This window comes from Anopheles marshallii, chromosome 3, assembly GCF_943734725.1.
Source record: "Anopheles marshallii chromosome 3, idAnoMarsDA_429_01, whole genome shotgun sequence".
In the NCBI taxonomy this organism is placed as follows: domain Eukaryota; kingdom Metazoa; phylum Arthropoda; class Insecta; order Diptera; family Culicidae; genus Anopheles; species Anopheles marshallii.
In genome coordinates this window covers 66,114,766-66,135,015 of record NC_071327.1, presented here as the reverse complement: position 1 = coordinate 66,135,015, position 20,250 = coordinate 66,114,766, and the positions used below count along the sequence as shown (strand labels likewise).

Genomic DNA, 20,250 nt, shown 5'->3' with positions numbered 1-20,250 from the left:
TCAGTACTCGTACGTACCGAACACGTGTGCGCCCCGCCGTTGCGAGGAAGAGGACGTACCGGCCTCGATGGCAACCGGCGAATGGTACAGCAATGGCGTCGGTGGTCTAACAGCTGCCCGGCGGAACTCCGATGGTGCGTAGGCCGGCTCGAACGGTACAAACTCCGTGTCCGGCTGGTGCACGTACCGGTTGCGGAAGAAGTTCTGCGGGGCGCTACGCGTCAGCGGCTTCAGCGTCGGGTTGAGCGCATCGTTCAACGTCACATCGTACTCGTCGTCGTACAGCTGATCGAGTGTCTTCACATTCACAACTTCCTGCTGCGGTGGAACGGGTGAGGGGGGAGCTTGTTGTTGATTGCGCTTCCCTGGAGCGGCTTGCGGTGTAGTGGTGCCATCGATATCGATCCGAAACGGTGCCGGTTTCTCCGGTTCAGGTGACTTCACGACGAGCGGCTGCTTTCCGACACCCACCGGTTGAAGGCCGCGCGCTAGGTAAGGATTGCCGCCACGACTCGGTAGAAATGGTCGCTTAGTAGAACGTAGCGGACCACGCGTAGTGCTTGCGCTCTCGGTCGACGGTTGCTCCCTCTGTGGTTGTTGGTGTTTCTTCGACTTGAAGTTTCCGTACAGATTCGCCTGCGGTCGGGCAATGACGGCAGGACGTGATACTGGCAGGTCGTATTCGGCGTCTTCCTCCTCCTGATCGACCGTCTCCGGCAACACGTTTCGGCTCGGTTTGGACACAATCTGTTGCTGTGGCTGCTGCTGTTGCTGATGTTTCATATTTCCACGAGAACCTTTTGCGAGTTCCGAATTGTCTCTGCTATTGATACGCTCCGTTTGCTCCGGTTTGCGCACATTCCCCGGCACCGACCGGAGTGGCAGGTCTTCCTTCGCCACAATCACATCGTCGTAGTACACTACGTCTGAAGACGCACTCGGTCGTGGTGGCTTCCCACCATCCGCCTCCTTGCGCTTATCGTCCCGCCGAGCAGGTAACTCCTCGTACTCGTCATAGTACTCCGGTTCCGCTCCGCCAGCTGGAACAGCGGTGGTGGAACTCTTCGAGGTCTTTCCATTCGGCACATCCGAGTTACCGTACGCGTATTTGCTCTTCTCGTTCAGCGGCACGGGACGGTTGATGCGCGGTGCAGCCCGTGGACGATCGTAAATGCTCGAGCCGGATGGTTTCACCGTCACCACATCGTTCTGCTGTCGACCTTTGTCCGAGGCACGGCGACCACCACCGTAAGACGATGGAGCTGGTGCGTCATAATCGTCCTCTTCCTCGTCCTGATAGCGTCGATCATCGTACAAAGGACGCTTCGCTGGTACCTTTCGCTCATCCGCTACCGAGCCCCGTCGACTTTCGGCGTCCGCCGGAAACGAACGACGATCATCACCCGCTGGGCGCCGATCGGCCGTTGGTCTTGGTACGCGCCTTCGTTCGCTCATCATCGCTGGACGTTTTTCTTCCATCTCATCCAATGGTACCGGGCGTCTACGATCATCTGCCACCGGGCGTCGATCACGATCACGGCGCCGATCGTCGTAGTACCGGCGATCATCCTCCAGCACCGGCCGTCGTTCGGCTCCGGTGCGGGTGCGTGTCTTCATCCGGTACGGTCGACGATCCTCGTATTCATCTTCTTCCTCGTCGCGATCACGTTCCCGTTCCCGGTAGCGCACCCGTTCGAACCGCTCATCGTCCTCGTAATCATCGTACAGCGGACGTCGGTTGCGTGGACGGTTCTTGCGACGCCGGTTACGCTCCTCGTAGTAATCCTCCTCGTAGTCCTCGTCGTAGTAGTAGTAGTCCACCTGCGGACGCCTTCTGCGGACCGGTTTGCGCAGTGGTTTCGGCCGCGTAGGAACCGTCGTCGGGGCGGCTGTGGTTGAAGTTGTCGGCGGTGGTTTTACCGTTGTTGTCGTGGTCGCCTTATACAATGGCTCATTGCTGTGAAATGTACAAAGCAACAACATTATTTCTAGTGCCAAATCTCCAACCTCACCTACACCACTTACCGGAACCAGTATTTGGGCGAGTTCTTGCAGTCCACCTCCGACGCAAAATGGCAGATGAAGGTCTTCTGGTCGAAGGCCGTGTAGTTGGCGCACAGGAAGTCGTACCGTATGCCGTGTATACAGTGATGGTACAGCTACGGGAAAAATCCAAACAATCCACGGAAGCACATTAATTCACGAAACGCACGGCCCACCTAGCAGAAGTTCTCGCCACCTTACCTGACAGTTGTACTTGATCGATGCGTAAAATCCATCGTGCAGCTTTGGATCGCACGTGAAACCAATGTCCTCTTCCGACGGTACCGAATCCAGGAAGGGATAATTGGACAAATTGTATCTGTTGGGAGATTTGGAAGCGTTCGCATTTAATACAATATCTACCAACGATGTCGACAACGCGGCACCGGTGACTTACCCGCGCAGTTCTCGAGGTAAATTTGGATCCCAGACATAATCGACCTGCGGTATGCCGGTGAGCGGAGCCTTTGTGGCTGCATCATCGCCTTGATCAACGGCCTAGAAAGTGGAAAAATGGAGGAAGCATTATTAGGCAAAATTACCAGCTGCAAAATTGGTTCCGTTTGAAGATTCATTAAACACACCACTCAACTGCGGAAAAACTGTTCGTGCTCGTGGAAGCTGATTAGCAAATTAGTTCGATTGTAATGTGTGGAAGTTAAAGATTTGATTGTTCATCATAGACCTTGAATTCGTTTCGGTCCTAGGACACACCAGCTGGTAAGATCAATATTTTAAACAGAACTCCCAAGGAGGATGCTCCGGATTGCATCGAGAATGAGTGCGCCTTGATGTATGCAATTTACAAATTAAATTCGTATCCACTGGTCAAGCGATATACGATCTGCACGGTCTTTGAATGATATGTTTTCGTAGTTTAAGTAAAGCTATTCAAAAATGGGATACGGAAAAAGCAAAAATAGGAATATTCAAATTGCATACATTTAGGCGTAATGCTCCGGTCAAGAAGAATTAATTCTCGAAAACTATGTTGTTATGGTTGAGATGTCTTTCAGAGGCTTTGGCCCTAAAGATTTCCGAGAACTAGTGAATCATTTAGAAAATATTTCTATAAAATAATGGAAATAATAGAGAACAATCAAGTATACTATTTGACCGACACGAATAAGATTTATAGTGGTGTATTAACGACTTCGCCTTAATGTTTACAATGACTCAACAAGATTTAAATTACTATCAATCACGAGTTTTCATCATTTCTCTCATTTAAAAAGGTTTCACTATTCTCGTCTGACGAAACTTTGGCGATTAGGCATGCCTTCTTTCGAACGTTTGCTAATAACGCAAATTTCAGCAAATCTTTAACTCAATCAACTTATCTTCCTCGCTTTAAATCGCTGTGTCTCGAATAGTGCCATGAAGTGGGTCGTTAAACACGTCGCGAAACCAATTTAATGTTGCCTATTACGTATGAACCAACCACATGTTAGCCGTCATAATTCCCTCAAAAAACCACTCGAAAACAGCAACTTTTTTTTCTCAATATATTTATCTTTCTTATTGCACTATCGCACATCATTATCGTTATCTCTAACAGTATACATTTGTTGCTATCATTGCTTTCCCATCCGTCCATACCGAAAAATCATTAATTACTTATGGAATCGTGCGGTTTTTGAGCGCCACGATTGGAACCGTTCAAGATTACGAAACGAAGGTTGAACGTGGCGCACGGTAAATCCACACCGTATATTCGCTTCACATTATGTGGATCTGCATCCAAGCCGTGTGGTAGCGCTAATGACCAGAAGAAATGGTCATTTCCTTCTTTCCTCAATGGCGATGGTGCGATGCACATATCACCGGAAATGATCGTGTTGCACTGGAACGTTCCACTTCCGTTCGCCGGATGCGGTAGGTGGAATAATGGACCGTCTGCGTTGTGTTACGATCTTGCCTTTGATCTCGTACTCCTCTGGTTTTCCAATGCATCGCAATTATTTGCTTCTGATCTCATAATTCGTCCAAACCATACCTTTCTTCAGTTTTGTCTTTAGTTCAGTTTGTTAAACACGTAATCGGGCAGACACACCAGAAGAAGCAACCAGTGAAAAGAACAGCACATTAAATGCATGCCAAATACGCTACCCGACTCAATCCTGCATCACAACGGAAATAACCTCACAGTCTGCGGCAAGAGATGTACCAAACACGACAAAACCTCAAAACATCGCATGCACTCGTGGATGATGGAAAATAAAGAGCGAAATTTCCCTTTTTTCACCGTCGTCCGCCGCACCATCCATTGGGCGCATCTTCGTTGATTAAACCACTCCCGGCCGGCATTTTCCCCCACAAATGCCAATGCCAATTTTGCATGCCGGCCACAGGTACGGTACGGCCGGAATTATTATCGAAACGATGCGCCATTACGGTGGGCTTTCTATCTAGCCGGGAGGCGTGTGGCCGTCTTGTTGGGGTCTAATTAGTGACGGTGCTGGGGATGGCGTGAAGTGAGGTGGGATTTTCGTGTTGTTAAGAACTATTCAATGCTGGCCCGTTGCAGGCAAGGGTCGGTCGGTTGTTGAACTGTTTCGTAACAGTGGCGTCTTATTGTTGTGCGGATTTATTTTGAACCTTCTTCTTGCTTTCCTTTCTACTTTCATGATCAGCTGCAAGGCCTTGAAGATGAGCTGACGCTGCGGTTGTCCTTTCGAGTGGACTGTATTAGGGTGAAAAAACCAAGGTGGAATTTCGGGAGCAAAGGATAACGCGTCCGTTCGCTACGTTCACTACTTGATTTCTTCCTTTTATTTTCCTGTATGTTTGACATTTTAATTCGATTCCCAAATAACATTTCTAATACACAACCTGTCACCAAATTATGCCCAGGTGGCATAACATCCTCCCCGGCGTTGAAATAGTGTTTCAATTATCGTTTTCGTCCAATGGCAGCAAGCAGACTTCAGTCACTGCACGCTTGAACTCCGCTCCATTCGCCGTTCTAACAGTAACGACACGTGTCGCACCGTCGTCTCCGGGGTGTGCAGCTACTATCCTTGCAAGCGGCCAGTGTAGTGGAGGTGTATTCTGGTCTGCTAGTAGTACAAGCGATCCCACCTTGATCACCTTTCGCTTCAGCCATTTCGACCGATTTTGGAGTTCCGGCAAGTACTCGGCGGTCCACCGTCTCCAGAAGTGTTGCAGCATAGTCTGCACCAACTGCCATCGTGAGAGACGATTCTCCTTCAGGGTGGAGTAGTCGGGTTCTGGAACAGTTTGCATCTCTCGGCCGATCAGGAAATGTGCGGGGGTGATTGCGGTGTAGTCGGATGGATCGTCTGAGCTCGGTACTAAAGGTCGAGAATTTAGTATCGCTTCTATTTGTGTAAGTGTCGTGTAGAGCTCCTCGTAGGAAAGTTTTCTATCACCAACAATGCGTTTCAGGTGGTACTTGACCTGCTTCACACCAGCCTCCCAGATACCGCCAAAGTGCGGACTTCGCGGTGGTATGAATGACCAGTCAATACCGTTGTCAGCACAGTAGTTGATGATTTTTTTCGTCGTGCACTCATTCTTGAACATACGCCAAAGCTCTTGCAGCTCCGTTTTGGCTCCGACAAAGTTGGTTGCATTGTCAGATCGTATCGATTTCGGATATCCTCGTCGACTGGTAAACCGCCGCAAGCTTGCAAGGAACGCGTCCGTCGTCAAATCCGAGACCAATTCCAAGTGTATGGCTCGAGTCTGCAGGCATACGAATAGGCACACGTAGGCTTTCGTGATCTGCGGCTTGCGGGAGGTCGATGACTTGATAAAGAAAGGACCGGCATAGTCTACACCGGTATTCGAAAAAACAGGGGCTGGCTGGACACGATATGATGGTAAATCACCCATCATCTGCGTCATCTTAAACGGATTCGCCTTGAAGCAGACGATGCATTTTCCTGTCACCTTACGGATGGTGCTCTTCACGTTCAACGGCCAGTACCGTTGGCGTACAACTGCAAGAAGGCCTCTTTGCCCTATGTGCAAATTGTTAATGTGTAACTCACGAACAAGTGCTTCGGTGACGGGATGCTTAGCCGGCAACAGCATCTGATGCCGACTATCGTAGGGTATGATGGCTCGCTTGATTCTTCCACCAACTCGTATGATACCATCATCTAGATCCAAAAACGCCTTAAGTCCATTGAGTCGACGATTTGTATTCGCATCGTCCATTAGAGCGAGGATTTCTTGCTGAAAGGCCTCTCGCTGAACCATTCGTATAATTACGTGTGTCGCTGTACGTAATTCTGTCGCTGTGAGTTGACCTTTTACCACCACCTTTTTGCGTGACTTGATAAACCTAGCAAAGCGCACCAAGTAGGCCATACTCCTAACCATTTTCGTGAAACTTCCCAACTTTTCAAAGATTGGAAAACGCTCAACAGGAACGGTAGTGGCCAACGCCACTCCAGCTCGCATTTCTGGCAGCTCGTTGTCCGGAATTTCCGTATAATCCGCCTTCTTAGCGATGGGTTGTAGTGGCCGAGGTTGCCACCACATCGTAGACTTAATCAATTTCTTCGGTGTGACTCCACGTGAAATCAAATCGGCCGGATTATCGTAAGTGGAAATATAATGCCAATGGAAAGATAGGCTGAGTTGTTGAATTTCACTTACTCGATTTGATACGTACGTTTGCAGCAGCTCCGGGGGTTTCTTGAGCCAACACAAGACGATTTTTGAATCGCTCCAGAGATTAACAGATTCAAATCGAAGCTCCGTAACGTCCAGGAACTTCACGACCATTCTAGCAAGTAACAGTGCCGCCAGCAGTTCAGCTCGAGGGGTCGTGATAGCCTTCTCCTTCGGATTCCGTTTCTTTGGTAGAATTCGAGACTTGCTGCAGATCAATTGCATCTTGGGCTCCTCTTTCGAGAAAGAGCCCTGCACGTACAAACAGGCACCATAAGCTTGATCAGATGCATCGGCGAACCCTTGCAGTTCTAGCTTGAGCACATCATTCCAGGAAATCCATCTCGGAATTTGGACTTCCCTCAGCGCTGTCATTTCAGTTCGGAAATTTTGCCACTTCTCATTGACTTCGGTTGGAACCGTGTCATCCCAATCGATCCGAAGTTCGCTGACTTCACGTAAAATCAGCTTTGCGTAGGTGATAACTGGCCCAAAGAATCCAAGTGGATCGAAAATCTTGGCCAGTTGACTCAGAAGCCTTCGCCGAGTCATTTCTTGTGGGTTGTCAAAATCAGGAACAGACACCGAAAACCAATCCTCAAGCGGATTCCATGTAACACCCAAAGTCTTCACTGTCGTCTTGGAGGTGTTGTCTGTAACTTCGAAAGAAGTTCCTCTAAGTTCTTCTGCTACTTCTGTAACGATATCGGGATGATTAGCACACCATTTATGAGCACTGAAACCAGCATTCGCTAGCAGTCTGGTCAGATCTCGTTGAAGTTGGCATGTCTCAGCAAGGGTATCAGCTCCCGTTAACGTATCGTCCATGTATGTTCCCTTGTTAACTACTTCGGCAGCCTTCGGGAACTCGTCTTGATGATCGTTAGCTGCCTGCTTGAGCGCCATGGTTGCTTGGAATGGGGAAGGTCCCAAGCCATAAGTAACAGTGAGCAGCTCTTGTACTGTCAGTGGATCGTTCCGGTTGTACCTCCAAAAAATTCGCTGGTACTTCGTGTCTTCCGGATGGACGATCACCTGACGAAACATCTTCGGAATGTCCAATGTGAAGACGTACTGGAACCCTCCTGGGTCCTCGTTTGGTGCTTCTACAATCTCACGCATGTGTCCTAGTTGCTCGTACTCTCGAATGAACTGAGAGTACTGTTCCTTCAGGTCGGGCTGCTTGTCAAGTTTTCGCTCCAAAGCTAGAAAACGTCGAAGTGCCATTTCACGCGAGTCGCCAAGCTCGCGTTTCCGTTCGTTGAAAGGATGTCGGACCACATACCGACCCTCTTCCGTTCGCTCGTGTGTGCGTTGAAAATGTTCCAAACACACCTCGTCGTCCGCCTTCGTTGAAGGACGGAGCTCGTCGCAGGATTCTATCTTGTAGAAGTTCCTCAGTAGTTCAGTAAGCGGCTCATCATCAGTAGTGTTGCAAAGTGTACGAGCAATGAGTGCCGTGTCGCTCCTAATCACACCACCAGCAATCCAACCTAGTTTCGTTTTTTGCAGCACGAGTCGGTTGGAACCAAGTTCGCATCGGCCATCTTGCATTAGGTCCCAGAACGATTCAGCGCCAATCAACATATCGACAGGTCCTTTTCTGTTGAAGGTAGGGTCGGCCAGCACCTGTTCGCTCGAGATGGGCCACTGTGATATATCAAAAGACTTGGACGGAAGTTCACCAGTAATTCGTGGGGTCACTAAGAATTCCATTTCCGCTACGATGTCACCAGCACGAGACCTAATCGTTGTGTGCAGTTTACGGCTTAAACGGGTTTTGTTGCCGTTCAAACTGTTGGCTATGACGTCAGTAGATTCCATTCTCAAAGAAAGAAGATTAGCAAAACGTTCAGTAACAAAATTCATTTGTGACGCTGAATCCAGAATCGCTCGGCACGGGTAAACAGTATTATACAAACCGTCTACTAAAACCACTGCGGTTGAGAGAACAGTTTGTCTCTCAGGATACATTTCCTTCGTGCATAGAGTTGTCGGTGGTTCAGCAGGCAAGTTTGTATTCTCAGCTAACGTTGTTGGCGCTACACTATCGGGAACATAGCTTGAACGATCTTCATGGAGTAAGCTATGATGCTTCTTGCCGCATCGACGACAAGAACCTGACCGACAGTTACGGATGCGATGACCATTCGACAGGCAGTTGAAGCAAGCGCCACACTTTTTCACAACATCAAGCCTTTCGCTAACACTCTTACTCCTAAAACGTTCGCAGTTTCTAAGTTCGTGAACCTCACTGCACACTGCACATTTCGCTTGCTGATTGGAATCGCTAACAACTAACGTTTTTGTCACTGTCTTTGGTTTAACAGATTCCGTAGAGGATTTCACGCCTATGTCGACCATCTCGGAAATTCTGCACTGCTCTTCCAAAAACTCTACTAATGCTGCGTACGATGAGAACACGTTCTTCTTTTGCTTCGTTTCCCAGGCAACCTGTAACTTCTTGTCCATCTTTCCCGTTATGAGCTTCACTAACATTTGTTCACCAAGCCCATCAACCAAAAGGCTATGATGCTTCAATGCATCAACATTCTTGTTGCAAGTATCGATCACCTTACGTAGATTGGCACCGTTATCTCGGCTAAACTTAGTTAAGCCAAGAAGATTGTCGATGTGTTTTTCTACTACCACACGTTTGTCCTCATACCGTTGCGCAAGGAGGTTCCATGCGGCTTCGTAGTCATTGTTGTTCACTAATACTTCGTCAATGATACCTGATGCCTTTCCGACCAGACTGTTCCGAAGATGGAACAGTTTCAGGGCTGGTTCCTCATGCTTGTATCGGTTCATCACAGAGGTAAACATTGCTTTAAATGAGTACCATTTTTCGTATGAACCATCGAATGTAGGTAGGGGAACATTCAACGGTGGCAGGTAAGGCGAAAATTCATGCAAGGTCGATGGAGCTACTGGAAGAGTTGCTTCCCGTTTGGGCACGGCGTCAAAACACATACTTAATTTCAACGAGACTTCATTAAACACTTTCTCGAACTCGATGTAAAGATTGTTCTGCTTTTCGTCTTCGTCTTTCGAGAGCGACAGTTCGTAGATTTTGCTTTGTATTTCGTTGTACTCCTTGTATATGTTCTCCAAAGCCTTTTCTTGGAGCTGTAGGAAGCGTACATTTTTAACGTTGGCATTCGGTTGCCCATCACTATCACATAAGGATGCACACACACGACTAAGCTTGCTGCGCACTCCCTCTCGTTGCTTCACTATAGCTTGTAGTTGGTCCTCCATTTTGTTGGAAACCTTTTTTACTTCTTCGTGTTGCGACTGTGTTGATATTGGTGAAGGTGTCGTACGTTTTACTGGTGATCGTTTCACTTTCTTAGACCGAGTAAACGGTGATTGCATTGTCTTTACACTCACACACCTTTATTGGTCCGCCATTTGCTTTTGGCAAACCCACGCCAAGCCAAATCACATGCGGTTTTCGAGAATATTCAATGTTCCTTTTATTGAGCGGATTACTTTCGAGCAGCAGAATGCCTTTATCGAGAGGAATGCCGGTGAATCACACTTTCCAAATCACGGTCCGGATAGTGCTACTCTTTTTGCATAGTAGCAACGCACTGTCACGTCACTAAGATCCGTTCGCGGATCTTCCTTAGTCGGGAGGAATGCCGTTGAATCACACTTTCCGAATCACGGTGCTTTGTTTTCCGGATAGTGCTACTCTTTCACAGTAGGGACGCACTGTCACGCCGCTAACATCCGATCGCGGATGTTCCATACACCGATAATACACGAAACACTACACTGGTTTCCGCATCCGGTTTGGTAGGACCACAATGTCCTTTCGAGTGGACTGTATTAGGGTGAAAAAACCAAGGTGGAATTTCGGGAGCAAAGGATAACGCGTCCGTTCGCTACGTTCACTACTTGATTTCTTCCTTTTATTTTCCTGTATGTTTGACATTTTAATTCGATTCCCAAATAACATTTCTAATACACAACCTGTCACCAAATTATGCCCAGGTGGCATAACAGCGGTTGTGTTTCGTTTGATTTGAACGAAACATAAGCAACGGTTTCCGTTTAAGTCAAACGGAACCGGATAGACCCCTTAGATATAAAGTGTCCTGTCTCCTACACATATTAACTATTTCTAAGTGTTAATTATACATAAGACCCCCTCCCACCATTTTTTAAATATGTATTGTTAAGTTTACGTGTGGTGTTGGTTGGTTATAATGTCCTTTGAAGATCATTTGTTAAATTCACATCTTTGTTTGCAGTTATATCCGCCAGAGGGCGGCAGAAAACGGGCTCAATTAGTAAACTGACTGATCAATCATTCAATTATTATGTCCAATTAACTTACACAACTTATCAATTGGATGTAAAAGTTTAAGCAAACGAAACAATATAAAACAAATTGACAAAAAGTTAATTTTCCCATTCAGTCCATTCCGTAATCGTTAACATCGCCCAAATATCATGCACCCCAAACTGCAATCGGTAAAGAATTTCAACGCAATTCATTCATTCATCGGAACGCTGACGGAAACTTTGACGCGGCAAAGAAAGAAATAAACTAATAAATGCAAACCATCTGTCGCCGGTTATGTAACCGTGTGAAAATATTATCTAAGCGCAAAAAAAAGATCGTAAACCGAACCAACGGTACTCCAAAAAACCTAATCCATTCATCTCATTCATCCCCCCTCGAGGCCCGCTGTCGAAGGTTTTGTGCGTGACGAAAGTGTCATTTCTGGATTAAATTTTATTTCGCTGCATTGGAAGTTCATTATCCATTCCGGGCCTACCCCGGTTAAACCACCCAAGAGGGTCGTGCGTGGTGGAATGGATTTTGTAATAAATCGAGAGAAATTAGTTCAAACTTCAAGCGCCACGTCAGCAAGTGCATGGGTTTCTTGCGTGACGTGCTCGCCAATGCGCCGTTGCTCGATGCGTATGAGTATGCCATCGATAGTCACCCTTTCCCCGCCCCTGTGTCCGGTGGTACTTCCTGCTTGATGCATGATCGATTGCTATTTTCAATAACGGTGTTGGTTTCGTTATTTTTTTGTTGGTTTATCTACCACGTTCCGATCCGATCAAAATTCATCGGGCACACAATTTCCACGTAGACGAGCAGGCAGACGGTTTCCGTGTATTTCACTGAATGGGAGGTAATTTTTTTTACCCATTACGCATCGGTTAGCAGAACCCGGGTAACCCTGTGAAGCGCTGGTCGAAAACTAAATCATTCATATTGACGGCACATATTTGTGGCCACTTTGCGCCGCAAGCAGATGGAAGCGAGTGTGGGTGAAATGCGATGACAGATTGCGAACGATTCATATGACGTGTTTGTGTGATATAATGTGGATCTCAGATGCGATAAGCGTTGCTAGTCGAATGCAAAGTTATTTTAGTATATTGCATAAATCATATTTATATTCCATTCAGTTTTGGAAATGGTTTAATTTAAGTGCGGTATTTTCATTTCTCACCGTAAAATGCTCACCGTAACCATGTACATGTTTGCAGAAGGCAAAGAAAGCATATTTACAAAAATGTTTTTAATATATTGCTAAACATTAGCTAAATGGAATGACCGATATTTAGGACAGATATCAGTCATTATCTCATATTTTTATTTTTACAGGGTTTTCCACGACACGGGGCGAAAATATATTAATCTGCTCAATTTCAAGATCAAGTTCACGATGAAAGCCCTTTTCCGTGCAGCATAATTTCCACCCCATGACACTGAAAGACCTTTTACCTGGGTTTAGAAAACCAACGCCACCATCACAGTGCATCACACTTCCAGCGTTATGGTCACCTGTTTGGTTCGACTTCCGGTTGTCCATATCAGCGAATCGGCCGTAACGCAACAAAGTAACAGTCGCAATCGAATGCAAATGGCGTGCCCGTGTGGCATGATGCTACCCCAGTGGCATTTGCCGGTTTCGTTCACCATAAAAGGCCACCGATCGAAGCCGAACACGATCCCAACTGGATGGCTGTACGGGCACGTGCTCCTCGTCATGTGGCAGGGTGCGTGCGTGCGAGTGTGTTTGGGTGGGAGAGGGTTTATGTTGCAACAGTTCGTGCTTCAACGCAGGTGAATCCTCTTTGTCCGTGATTAATTAACAATTTACCCCCAATATATGTGGGACCGTTAGATACAGCTTTTGGAAACCGTCACAAAACAAAAGGGCATGTTATTGGTGAACCTGGCTACGAGAAACTAATGCGTCTCCGTGCGTTGCAACCTTTTGTCGGGTGCAACCAACACCAGCGTTATAGGACGCTATACAGGTTAAGGTTAATGGAAATGACCGATATGCGTACACCGATTCACCTGCGGTCAGTTGACAGGCAGGTAGATAACGTTACACGTAAGGGAAGTGTGCCATCGACACCAATTGTCCGTCACGCAAGCAGCGGACTATCAGCTTACTGTCGCCCTCTGGCGGATATCGCTGCAAGCAAAATCGTTCACAGGGCTCGCCACACTCAGTAGGCGGGAAGATGTGTGTTTGACATTTGTGGTAAAAAAAAACCTCGCAAATGGTGCCGTGGGATTAAGGGTGTTTGCTGTTTGTTATTTCCCCTGCGGTGTATCTGTATGGGTGCGATCAGTAAGTGTGCGATCGGAACACTTAGAACGTGGGGTGTTTACTTGTGCCCTCATTTATTCTTTCCACACCCCGGGTTATCTGATTGTAGCGTTGCCGTGTTTGGCCGCACGTTGTGGTGCGCCTTGTGGTACTTCTAACGCGTACGTGGTTTCGCCACGCAATCCACGCAAAAAAAGGGCTACCGATACTTATCGCAGCGGAATGTGGACGCGTACTCGTGGAACCGTGCTTCAGACACGCAGCCACGGCGGTTCCGATTATGGTGCGCACGGAAAGTTGAACTTTGGCGAAGCATCCAGCCACCGTTCCCAGCCACAACAAGACAAACACGCAGCCAAGAACGGGGTGGCATTCAGAACAGGTTTATGCGTTGTGCGCCAGCAAGAACATCACCGTCGCAGGTAGCCGTGCGTGAAGGGTTTCGCGCCGAATGCATATTTTGCAACCCACACACAATAAAACAATGGCCACAGATCGCTCGCTTCTAAGCTGGGGACGTTGGTTTGGACCCATGTCTTTTCTCACACTCCCTTCCGATGTGGGTAACGAATTTAGATTTATATTTTTAGCGGCAAGGCGAACGATACGTACCGAAAAGGCCAAACTGGCAGGTGAATGGTATCGTCGGAAATCGTTCCGTCAAGGACGGTAGATTAATTGCAACCCGCCGCACGAGAAACGTGTTAGTCGAAGCAATTAGCCAAACGAGTTAGTTGGTGAACTGTTTCCATCGGCTGATGAAATGGGGCCCGAAAACATGGCAGCTATTTGGGGTTCGTTTCTTCATGCGGTTGCAAGTCTTTTCGGCGGCGTTAGTTCTGCCGTAAAGCGCAACAAGACAAGGGAATAGAATGGAACGAGTCGTTTGATGTGAACTATACTGAATGATACATTCGTTTGCAATTATTGTGCGCAAAAATATGTTGTTGCATAGAAATTGTATTTGTTTGCTATTGAAAACACAATACTTAGACATTAACGATCCACAAAGTTAAAAGGCATAATTTTAGCTGAGAATAAGGAAAAACTCCTGCAAAAGTTAATCGTAGCATGAATATTAATTGAAACAACTTAGAATAACTGGGGAAATATCTTATAGAACAGCTGAGATATGATGGCAAGAGATGAAAATCGTATAATTGAAAGTAGATTTGTAAGAGACGCACCGGGAGGGATACAAATATGTATCTCGACGGGAAAGGACACATGGCTTTACCAGAATTTCATCATAATGAAAACCTTCTGAGCCTTCTTGCGAATTGCACACTGACATTCCGTTGCCATGGCAATATTTTCGGGCAAAAATAAATACCGATTTCTATTTAAAGAATCCTTTGTGGCGTTTATAGCAAAGATATACCCTTTTGAGCCATCGTCCAAGAGCATGCCGTTTAATGGCGATGAAAAAGATTAAGCCCATCATCTTCACCAGCCGCAAATGTCGCCCGTATCGAAATACGTTAATGGCACACAAGAAATAATCTTCAGGCCGTAAAAGGCACTCAACATCATGCGACCGCAACACACAACACACAGCGGACTAAGAACGAACAGCCCGCCGCCAGTGCCGAAGAACCGATGCTCGCATACGATCAAGCGCGAGACCGGTGACAGCATTTGCATCTTAATTATGCCATAACGACGTATTGTCCGGAGCGTGGCGACCCGATAGTGGGGTTAGTGAACCGCCCCAAACATCCTCAAAGATGTCGATCAGTCGTACACAACGCGTGTGTTTGGCAGTGTCGCTGTCATCCTCTGCACGAGTGTGCTTCTTCAGACAAACTTAACCCACCCGTTCCGAGGAGCTGGCTCGTTTTAAAGGTTAAGTAATGCTACAATCGACATTTATTTGAATATACACTACCGTGTGTGGACATGGGCCAGCGCCTGTGTATGTGTGTGTGCTTTTTCCCTGCTTGTCTCCTCTTGCCTATGTTTGTTCAACTTTGTGTGTTGAACCGTCACGTAGGCACCCATTATACTGCTTTCCGAGGCGTACGTTATGAGTTATAAATAATTGCTCATCCTTCAGCCCGTCGTCAACCCTTTGCGATGGTAACTATTACGAGTGGTCTATTTAATTACCGATCGACGGACGCAAACGATCGGGCACCGCAAGACCGCGTTGTCGAAGTTGGACCGCTCCGGTCAGGTGTTTCTCTTTGCTGTTTTGCTTCTACCGCCACTCAGCTTGCCATTTACCAAACTAACAACAACAACACAAAAACCGGCCCACTCCGATGCGTTTACCGACGAGATTGAAAGGTTTGCTTTCCGCCTTCCTGCTTCGGACGTCGCGTTTGCTGAATTCTTATTACGCAAGTTGGCGCAGGCTGCAAAAACCATCGGGATTCGGTAATGCCGCTGGCGACGTGGAACACCCGTGGAAGCTTACGGAGGCTCAAACACGGTAAGCTTTTAAGTGTGAACAAGTAATAAATCTTGCGAGCGAATCTCACGCTGCGATTGACATTTTCTATAAACATGGGGAGTTTTTTTTTCACGCGGGAGTTGACGAGATGTTTGATGGATATTTTGAGCCAGTTCAACTTTATGACGGTGGATAGTGGCCTTGCAACTTCAGGGTAAGGTGTAAGTTGGTCTGTTGCCTACCGGCAGTGAGGATTCAACATCAAACGTAGTGTTTTGTGATTTTTCCAGTAATAATCAAGATAAATTATAGATACAGAATATAAAGACAAACATACAGGAGATGTTAGATATAAATTACATACTTCCGGGCGCACTTAGCCAAGACACAAGTAAGACTTAAAGAGAATGTAAGTTTGTTGCCATCTTCTCGTCAATCTCTAACTGAGGGTGATATAGTTTAGGCTGTGCCGAAGTCTCTGGCATGTCCACCCTAGCATTATAGACTTTTTTTTAAAAATTAAGTACAATTTTCTGTTACCACGATATGAATCAACGCAGCATAAACGAGACCCGATAGGTGTTACAAAGTTGCAGCAACAATTCGATTCTTATTGCCCGGCAACACCATTGCGACCGGAATGTTGATTGGACACGGCACGGAAAAAAGCATCTTACATAAAAATCCACTTTGTACCGTTTTTCATTCCTGTAACCGTTGCTGTTTTTCATTCTTTACCCATATGCTACCCACATTTTTTGTATGTACCATTTTCCATTTTCCATTTCCTGCATCAGAAAACCACCACTGACCGGGTGCTGCTTTAACGCCAATTACATGAATGGCCGTTTGGCCATAGAGTGGTTCCATAATTTGTGCGCATTGCAACCGCAAACAAAACGCAAACAAAAAAAAAACACGCCCGGGTGGTATGGGCGTGCTATGTGCAGCAACCTGTAATGGTAAATTACAACAGCAGCACTTGGTTTGCAGACCCCAGGACGCACAGAACGCAACCGCGAAGGACAGCGCCTCCACGAGCAAGGCGGAATCGTGGTCGCGGTTCGCGTAAAGCGCGTCAACATTTGCGAGGTTTTTGCACCGTTAATTAACACCCAATTAAAGGCAAACTCCAGTTGCGGTCATACGCTTCACGGTCCGTACGAATTGGTTTCACTTTTCGGGCACTTGCCTTGGATGACCTAATTCACGCAGCTGATATGGCATTGGCACACTTAGCGTGTGTATTGTGGGGTACGTTCTTGGGTAGCCGTGACATTAGATAAGAGCAAACAATACCGAATCGATCGGTCGACTGATGGGAGGCCGTGTTTCACGGAACACAAAGCCAATGAAGAGTCGCTCCGCTTATGAATAGGTAGCGCCATCTATTAGAAAATGTTAGAACCAAATTTCTTTCTGGTGAACATCGAGTGATGAAACAAGATTCTTCTGAGCTAAACAGCTAGTTGATGCATCTAAATGTCCAAACTTTTCATCTTCCGCACATGTACAACTTCCTAACCTAATCCCGAATCCAGTCACTTTGCCACCCGCCCAAAACTCTTCAAACACTTGTGGCTCACTCGCACTTCATGTGTTCCCGAACCGGCAGCAACAACCGGACAACAACCTTTGCTGGGTGCGGTTTGCCCTTTTCGCTCACATCGACCGGTTTGACCTGTGCGCCAGTGATTATGAATGAAAGCCCGTGCCGTTTAACTTTAGCAACCCCTTCCGTGTAGCGTCATCACCGGGAGATCCTCTTCCAATACAAGGCAAACAAATGAAAGAGACAACAAGAAAGAAAAAAACAGTCCCAAACGATGTCCGATTATAAGGTTGGTTGGATTGGTGGTGAGTGTGACACTACCCCAGCTGGAAGGATGTTACGTCACACCGCGGTGGATGTTTCATCAGTGGCAGCGTTGGACTAGTTTCGTGATGGGAACCAGGGAATCGAAGCTTACGTCGCTGTGTAAGTGCAAACTTGCGAACCATTTCGGTGTCGCGTGTGTTGCTTCATTGCGGTTTTACGGGTCCGGTTTTACCGTCCGGAGGAAAGATCGAACCTCCCACCTGGTGAGGATGCACTTTTTCTGTCCCCAAAAGCTGCCAAAAGGCAACAGCTGCTTGGCGGATTCATTATCACATCACCGATGCGAAAGCGGGAACAGCTCCAACGAAATGGTCGGTCTATATAACTCGCCTTGTTTTTTTTTTTGCTACTGTGGTTGTCTCTATAATTTGAATGGATCGAAGGAAATTAGTTACTAATTTGGGACCGCTGTCTGACACATTTTCTGGACATGTCTTCTGCAATAACTAATACATTTCATCATCGTTTTTTTTTTGCTTGTTTTGAGTCAGCTTTAACGAATTAAATGCCGCAACATAATTGCAATAAGTGATAAGTAACTAGAGTAAAACTTCTGTTTTTATAGCGCCACTAATGCCTACATAGAATTTTCGCAAAAATCCTGTAGAGGGCGCAACAGTCGGTGAAAGGGAAAAAATGTAATTAGACTATGATTTTACGCTACAAACATAGTATTAAGCACATTGACTGTTAGTCTGAAAGAACTGACTTATTCAATACAGCTGAATGCTGAAATTCCATTACAGTCTTTACCACATAAGCCACAATCAATTTCGTGTCCCATATGTGCAACCGTTGCGTCAGAGCTGCTCAACCATTAAAATGCCACTTTTTTTTTCAGGAGACATATGTCCGATGTCAAACGTCTCGGGAACGTCTGGGTGCACTCATGGGCACGAGTGACACATTTTAACACACCACCAGGTAGACAGAATGCCATCAAATCGGGGCCACTGCAGTCCGTCCCATGGCTGAAAAAAGGGCAACTCACCGCCCACACCGGTGGCACCATTCGGTGGCATACTGTATTGTGAGCCCTGACGCAAAGCGAAAGGCGAACTCGTATTACACCTACCCTAACGTATCCCTTCCTCGGCAAAGCCCTTGGACAGTAGCGTTTCACTGCTTGGGCACGAAAAAAAGGGCAGACGAACGAAAAAAAAGAGACGAAAATACAAGCCCATCGTGTCTCCGGTGACGATTAACATGTTGCGCAAATGGCGCAATTCCCATTCCCATTTGACGAGCGATTCTTAACCAAACGCCCGCCAGACAGAAGCGTCTCGCAACATCCATAACTCTGCACGTCGCTGGGCCACCGCTCAAAACATGAAGTCGTGTGTTTTATGGTCGCTACCGGCACCGATCCGAATCGTTTCCGCACAAGTGTGTGCGAATGTGGAGCGTGTGGTGTTATGTTTCTTACATAAAGCACATCCATTTTGGACGGAGGACGGGGGCCCACAATCTGGAGGCATACAGCGATCAATGCTAAACCAATCGGTCAGGCTTTTGTGTGCATAATTGGGGGTAAATATACGCCGCCGTAACGGAGACGCTTTCAGATTGATTAGAAACCTTTTGTACAGCAGTTGCTTTACAGCGCTGGCGAACTTTTAAAGGCTCGTCGGTTTCCTGTTCTTCGCTGGCATGTACAATCCCATCCGAACCTACCTCATCGTCTGCTTCGGCGGATTCCTCTGTCGTCGATGTGGCGGCGGTCGTTGTGCTGGTGGTCGTGGTCGTCGACGAGGTGGCCGGACCGCGTCCGAAGATCAACGACGTTGCCTTCAAACCGTCCACTCGGACCATCAGCGCTATTATGACTGGAAGAGCGGATGAAGCGGAAATGGATTAGAATGTTAATAGTGTTGAATGTCCGTCAAGGTGGACCGTTGGATTGGTTGTGTTTTTCGACAAAAATCCTTGCAGCAAGCATTTAATTACTGCTTGTGGGTAGATCTTTTTCGGGTGAGGTTTCGAAGGTAAAGGGATGTTGGATTAAAAGCAAACAGTGTTCGGTAGTAACAGTAGTAACAGCATAATACGCCATTTTTTATTAAAATCTTCATCGTTTTGAAGAGAACTCTAGTTTGTTTTCTTCTAGTTTCTTCAAACTTCTGCCTTGAAGTCAAATTATTGTGATTTATTAATCTTTTTTTTCAGACTTTCAGATCTAATAATTACAAGCGATATTGTGATTTATATCACGAAAATAAGAAAGATCCGGAAAAAAAAATCAAAATGCTTGTAGCAATTGTGGTTAGTAAAAAAGAGGAAATTAATAGAATTTCTGTTAAAAAGCACGGTGTCGATGATATGGGTGAGGAATAACAAATAAATACATAAATTGCCGATCAATCTTACCCGCAAACAGTAGCAGCCATCGCCGGATCTTTTTCATCGTTTTCCCTGCAAACGAAGAGCACAAACAGAACAGAAGAAAATGAGCACGAATGATTCGCTTTAAGATAGTGAATATAAGCTATGAAGATTGACAAATATGCGCATGTTACAGGCAAAACAAAAACCCACCCACGGTTGAGCAACTGCGATAAGCCCGATTAAATCTCTCTCTCTTTCTGCACGGTGGCAACCTCTTTCGGTTGTGTTTTACACCCCCCCTTTCGCCACCCGGCGTTCGAACCGTTCCGATGACCTTGACGGGCCGATATGTGTACAATGGGTTG

At 46.6% G+C, this 20,250-nt stretch overlaps 1 protein-coding gene across 1 annotated transcript; it reads right to left on the bottom strand.

The window, feature by feature from the left end:
- On the bottom strand, positions 1-19,964 carry LOC128712010 (zinc finger CCCH domain-containing protein 18). Its single transcript, XM_053806903.1, has 6 exons — positions 19,928-19,964; positions 19,235-19,386; positions 2,441-2,541; positions 2,245-2,362; positions 2,026-2,159; positions 1-1,957 (listed from the first exon to the last, which is right to left on the bottom strand). Exons 1-6 carry the CDS (start codon positions 19,962-19,964, stop codon positions 1-3), a joined length of 2,499 nt encoding a protein of 832 aa, XP_053662878.1.
- Between the last annotated feature and the right edge of the window lie 286 nt (positions 19,965-20,250).

What these genes read in the sequence shown, in the direction of transcription:
- LOC128712010 (XM_053806903.1), bottom strand. Translation starts at nt 19,964, where the DNA reads ATGAAAAAGATCCGGCGATGGCTGCTACTGTTTGCGG. An exon ending in ATGGCTGCTACTGTTTGCGG is followed by an intron (nt 19,387 to 19,927) that starts GTAAGATTGATC and finishes CCGCTCTTCCAG; the next exon opens with TCATAATAGCGCTGATGGTC. An exon ending in CCGCCGAAGCAGACGATGAG is followed by an intron (nt 2,542 to 19,234) that starts GTAGGTTCGGAT and finishes TCCACTTTCTAG; the next exon opens with GCCGTTGATCAAGGCGATGA.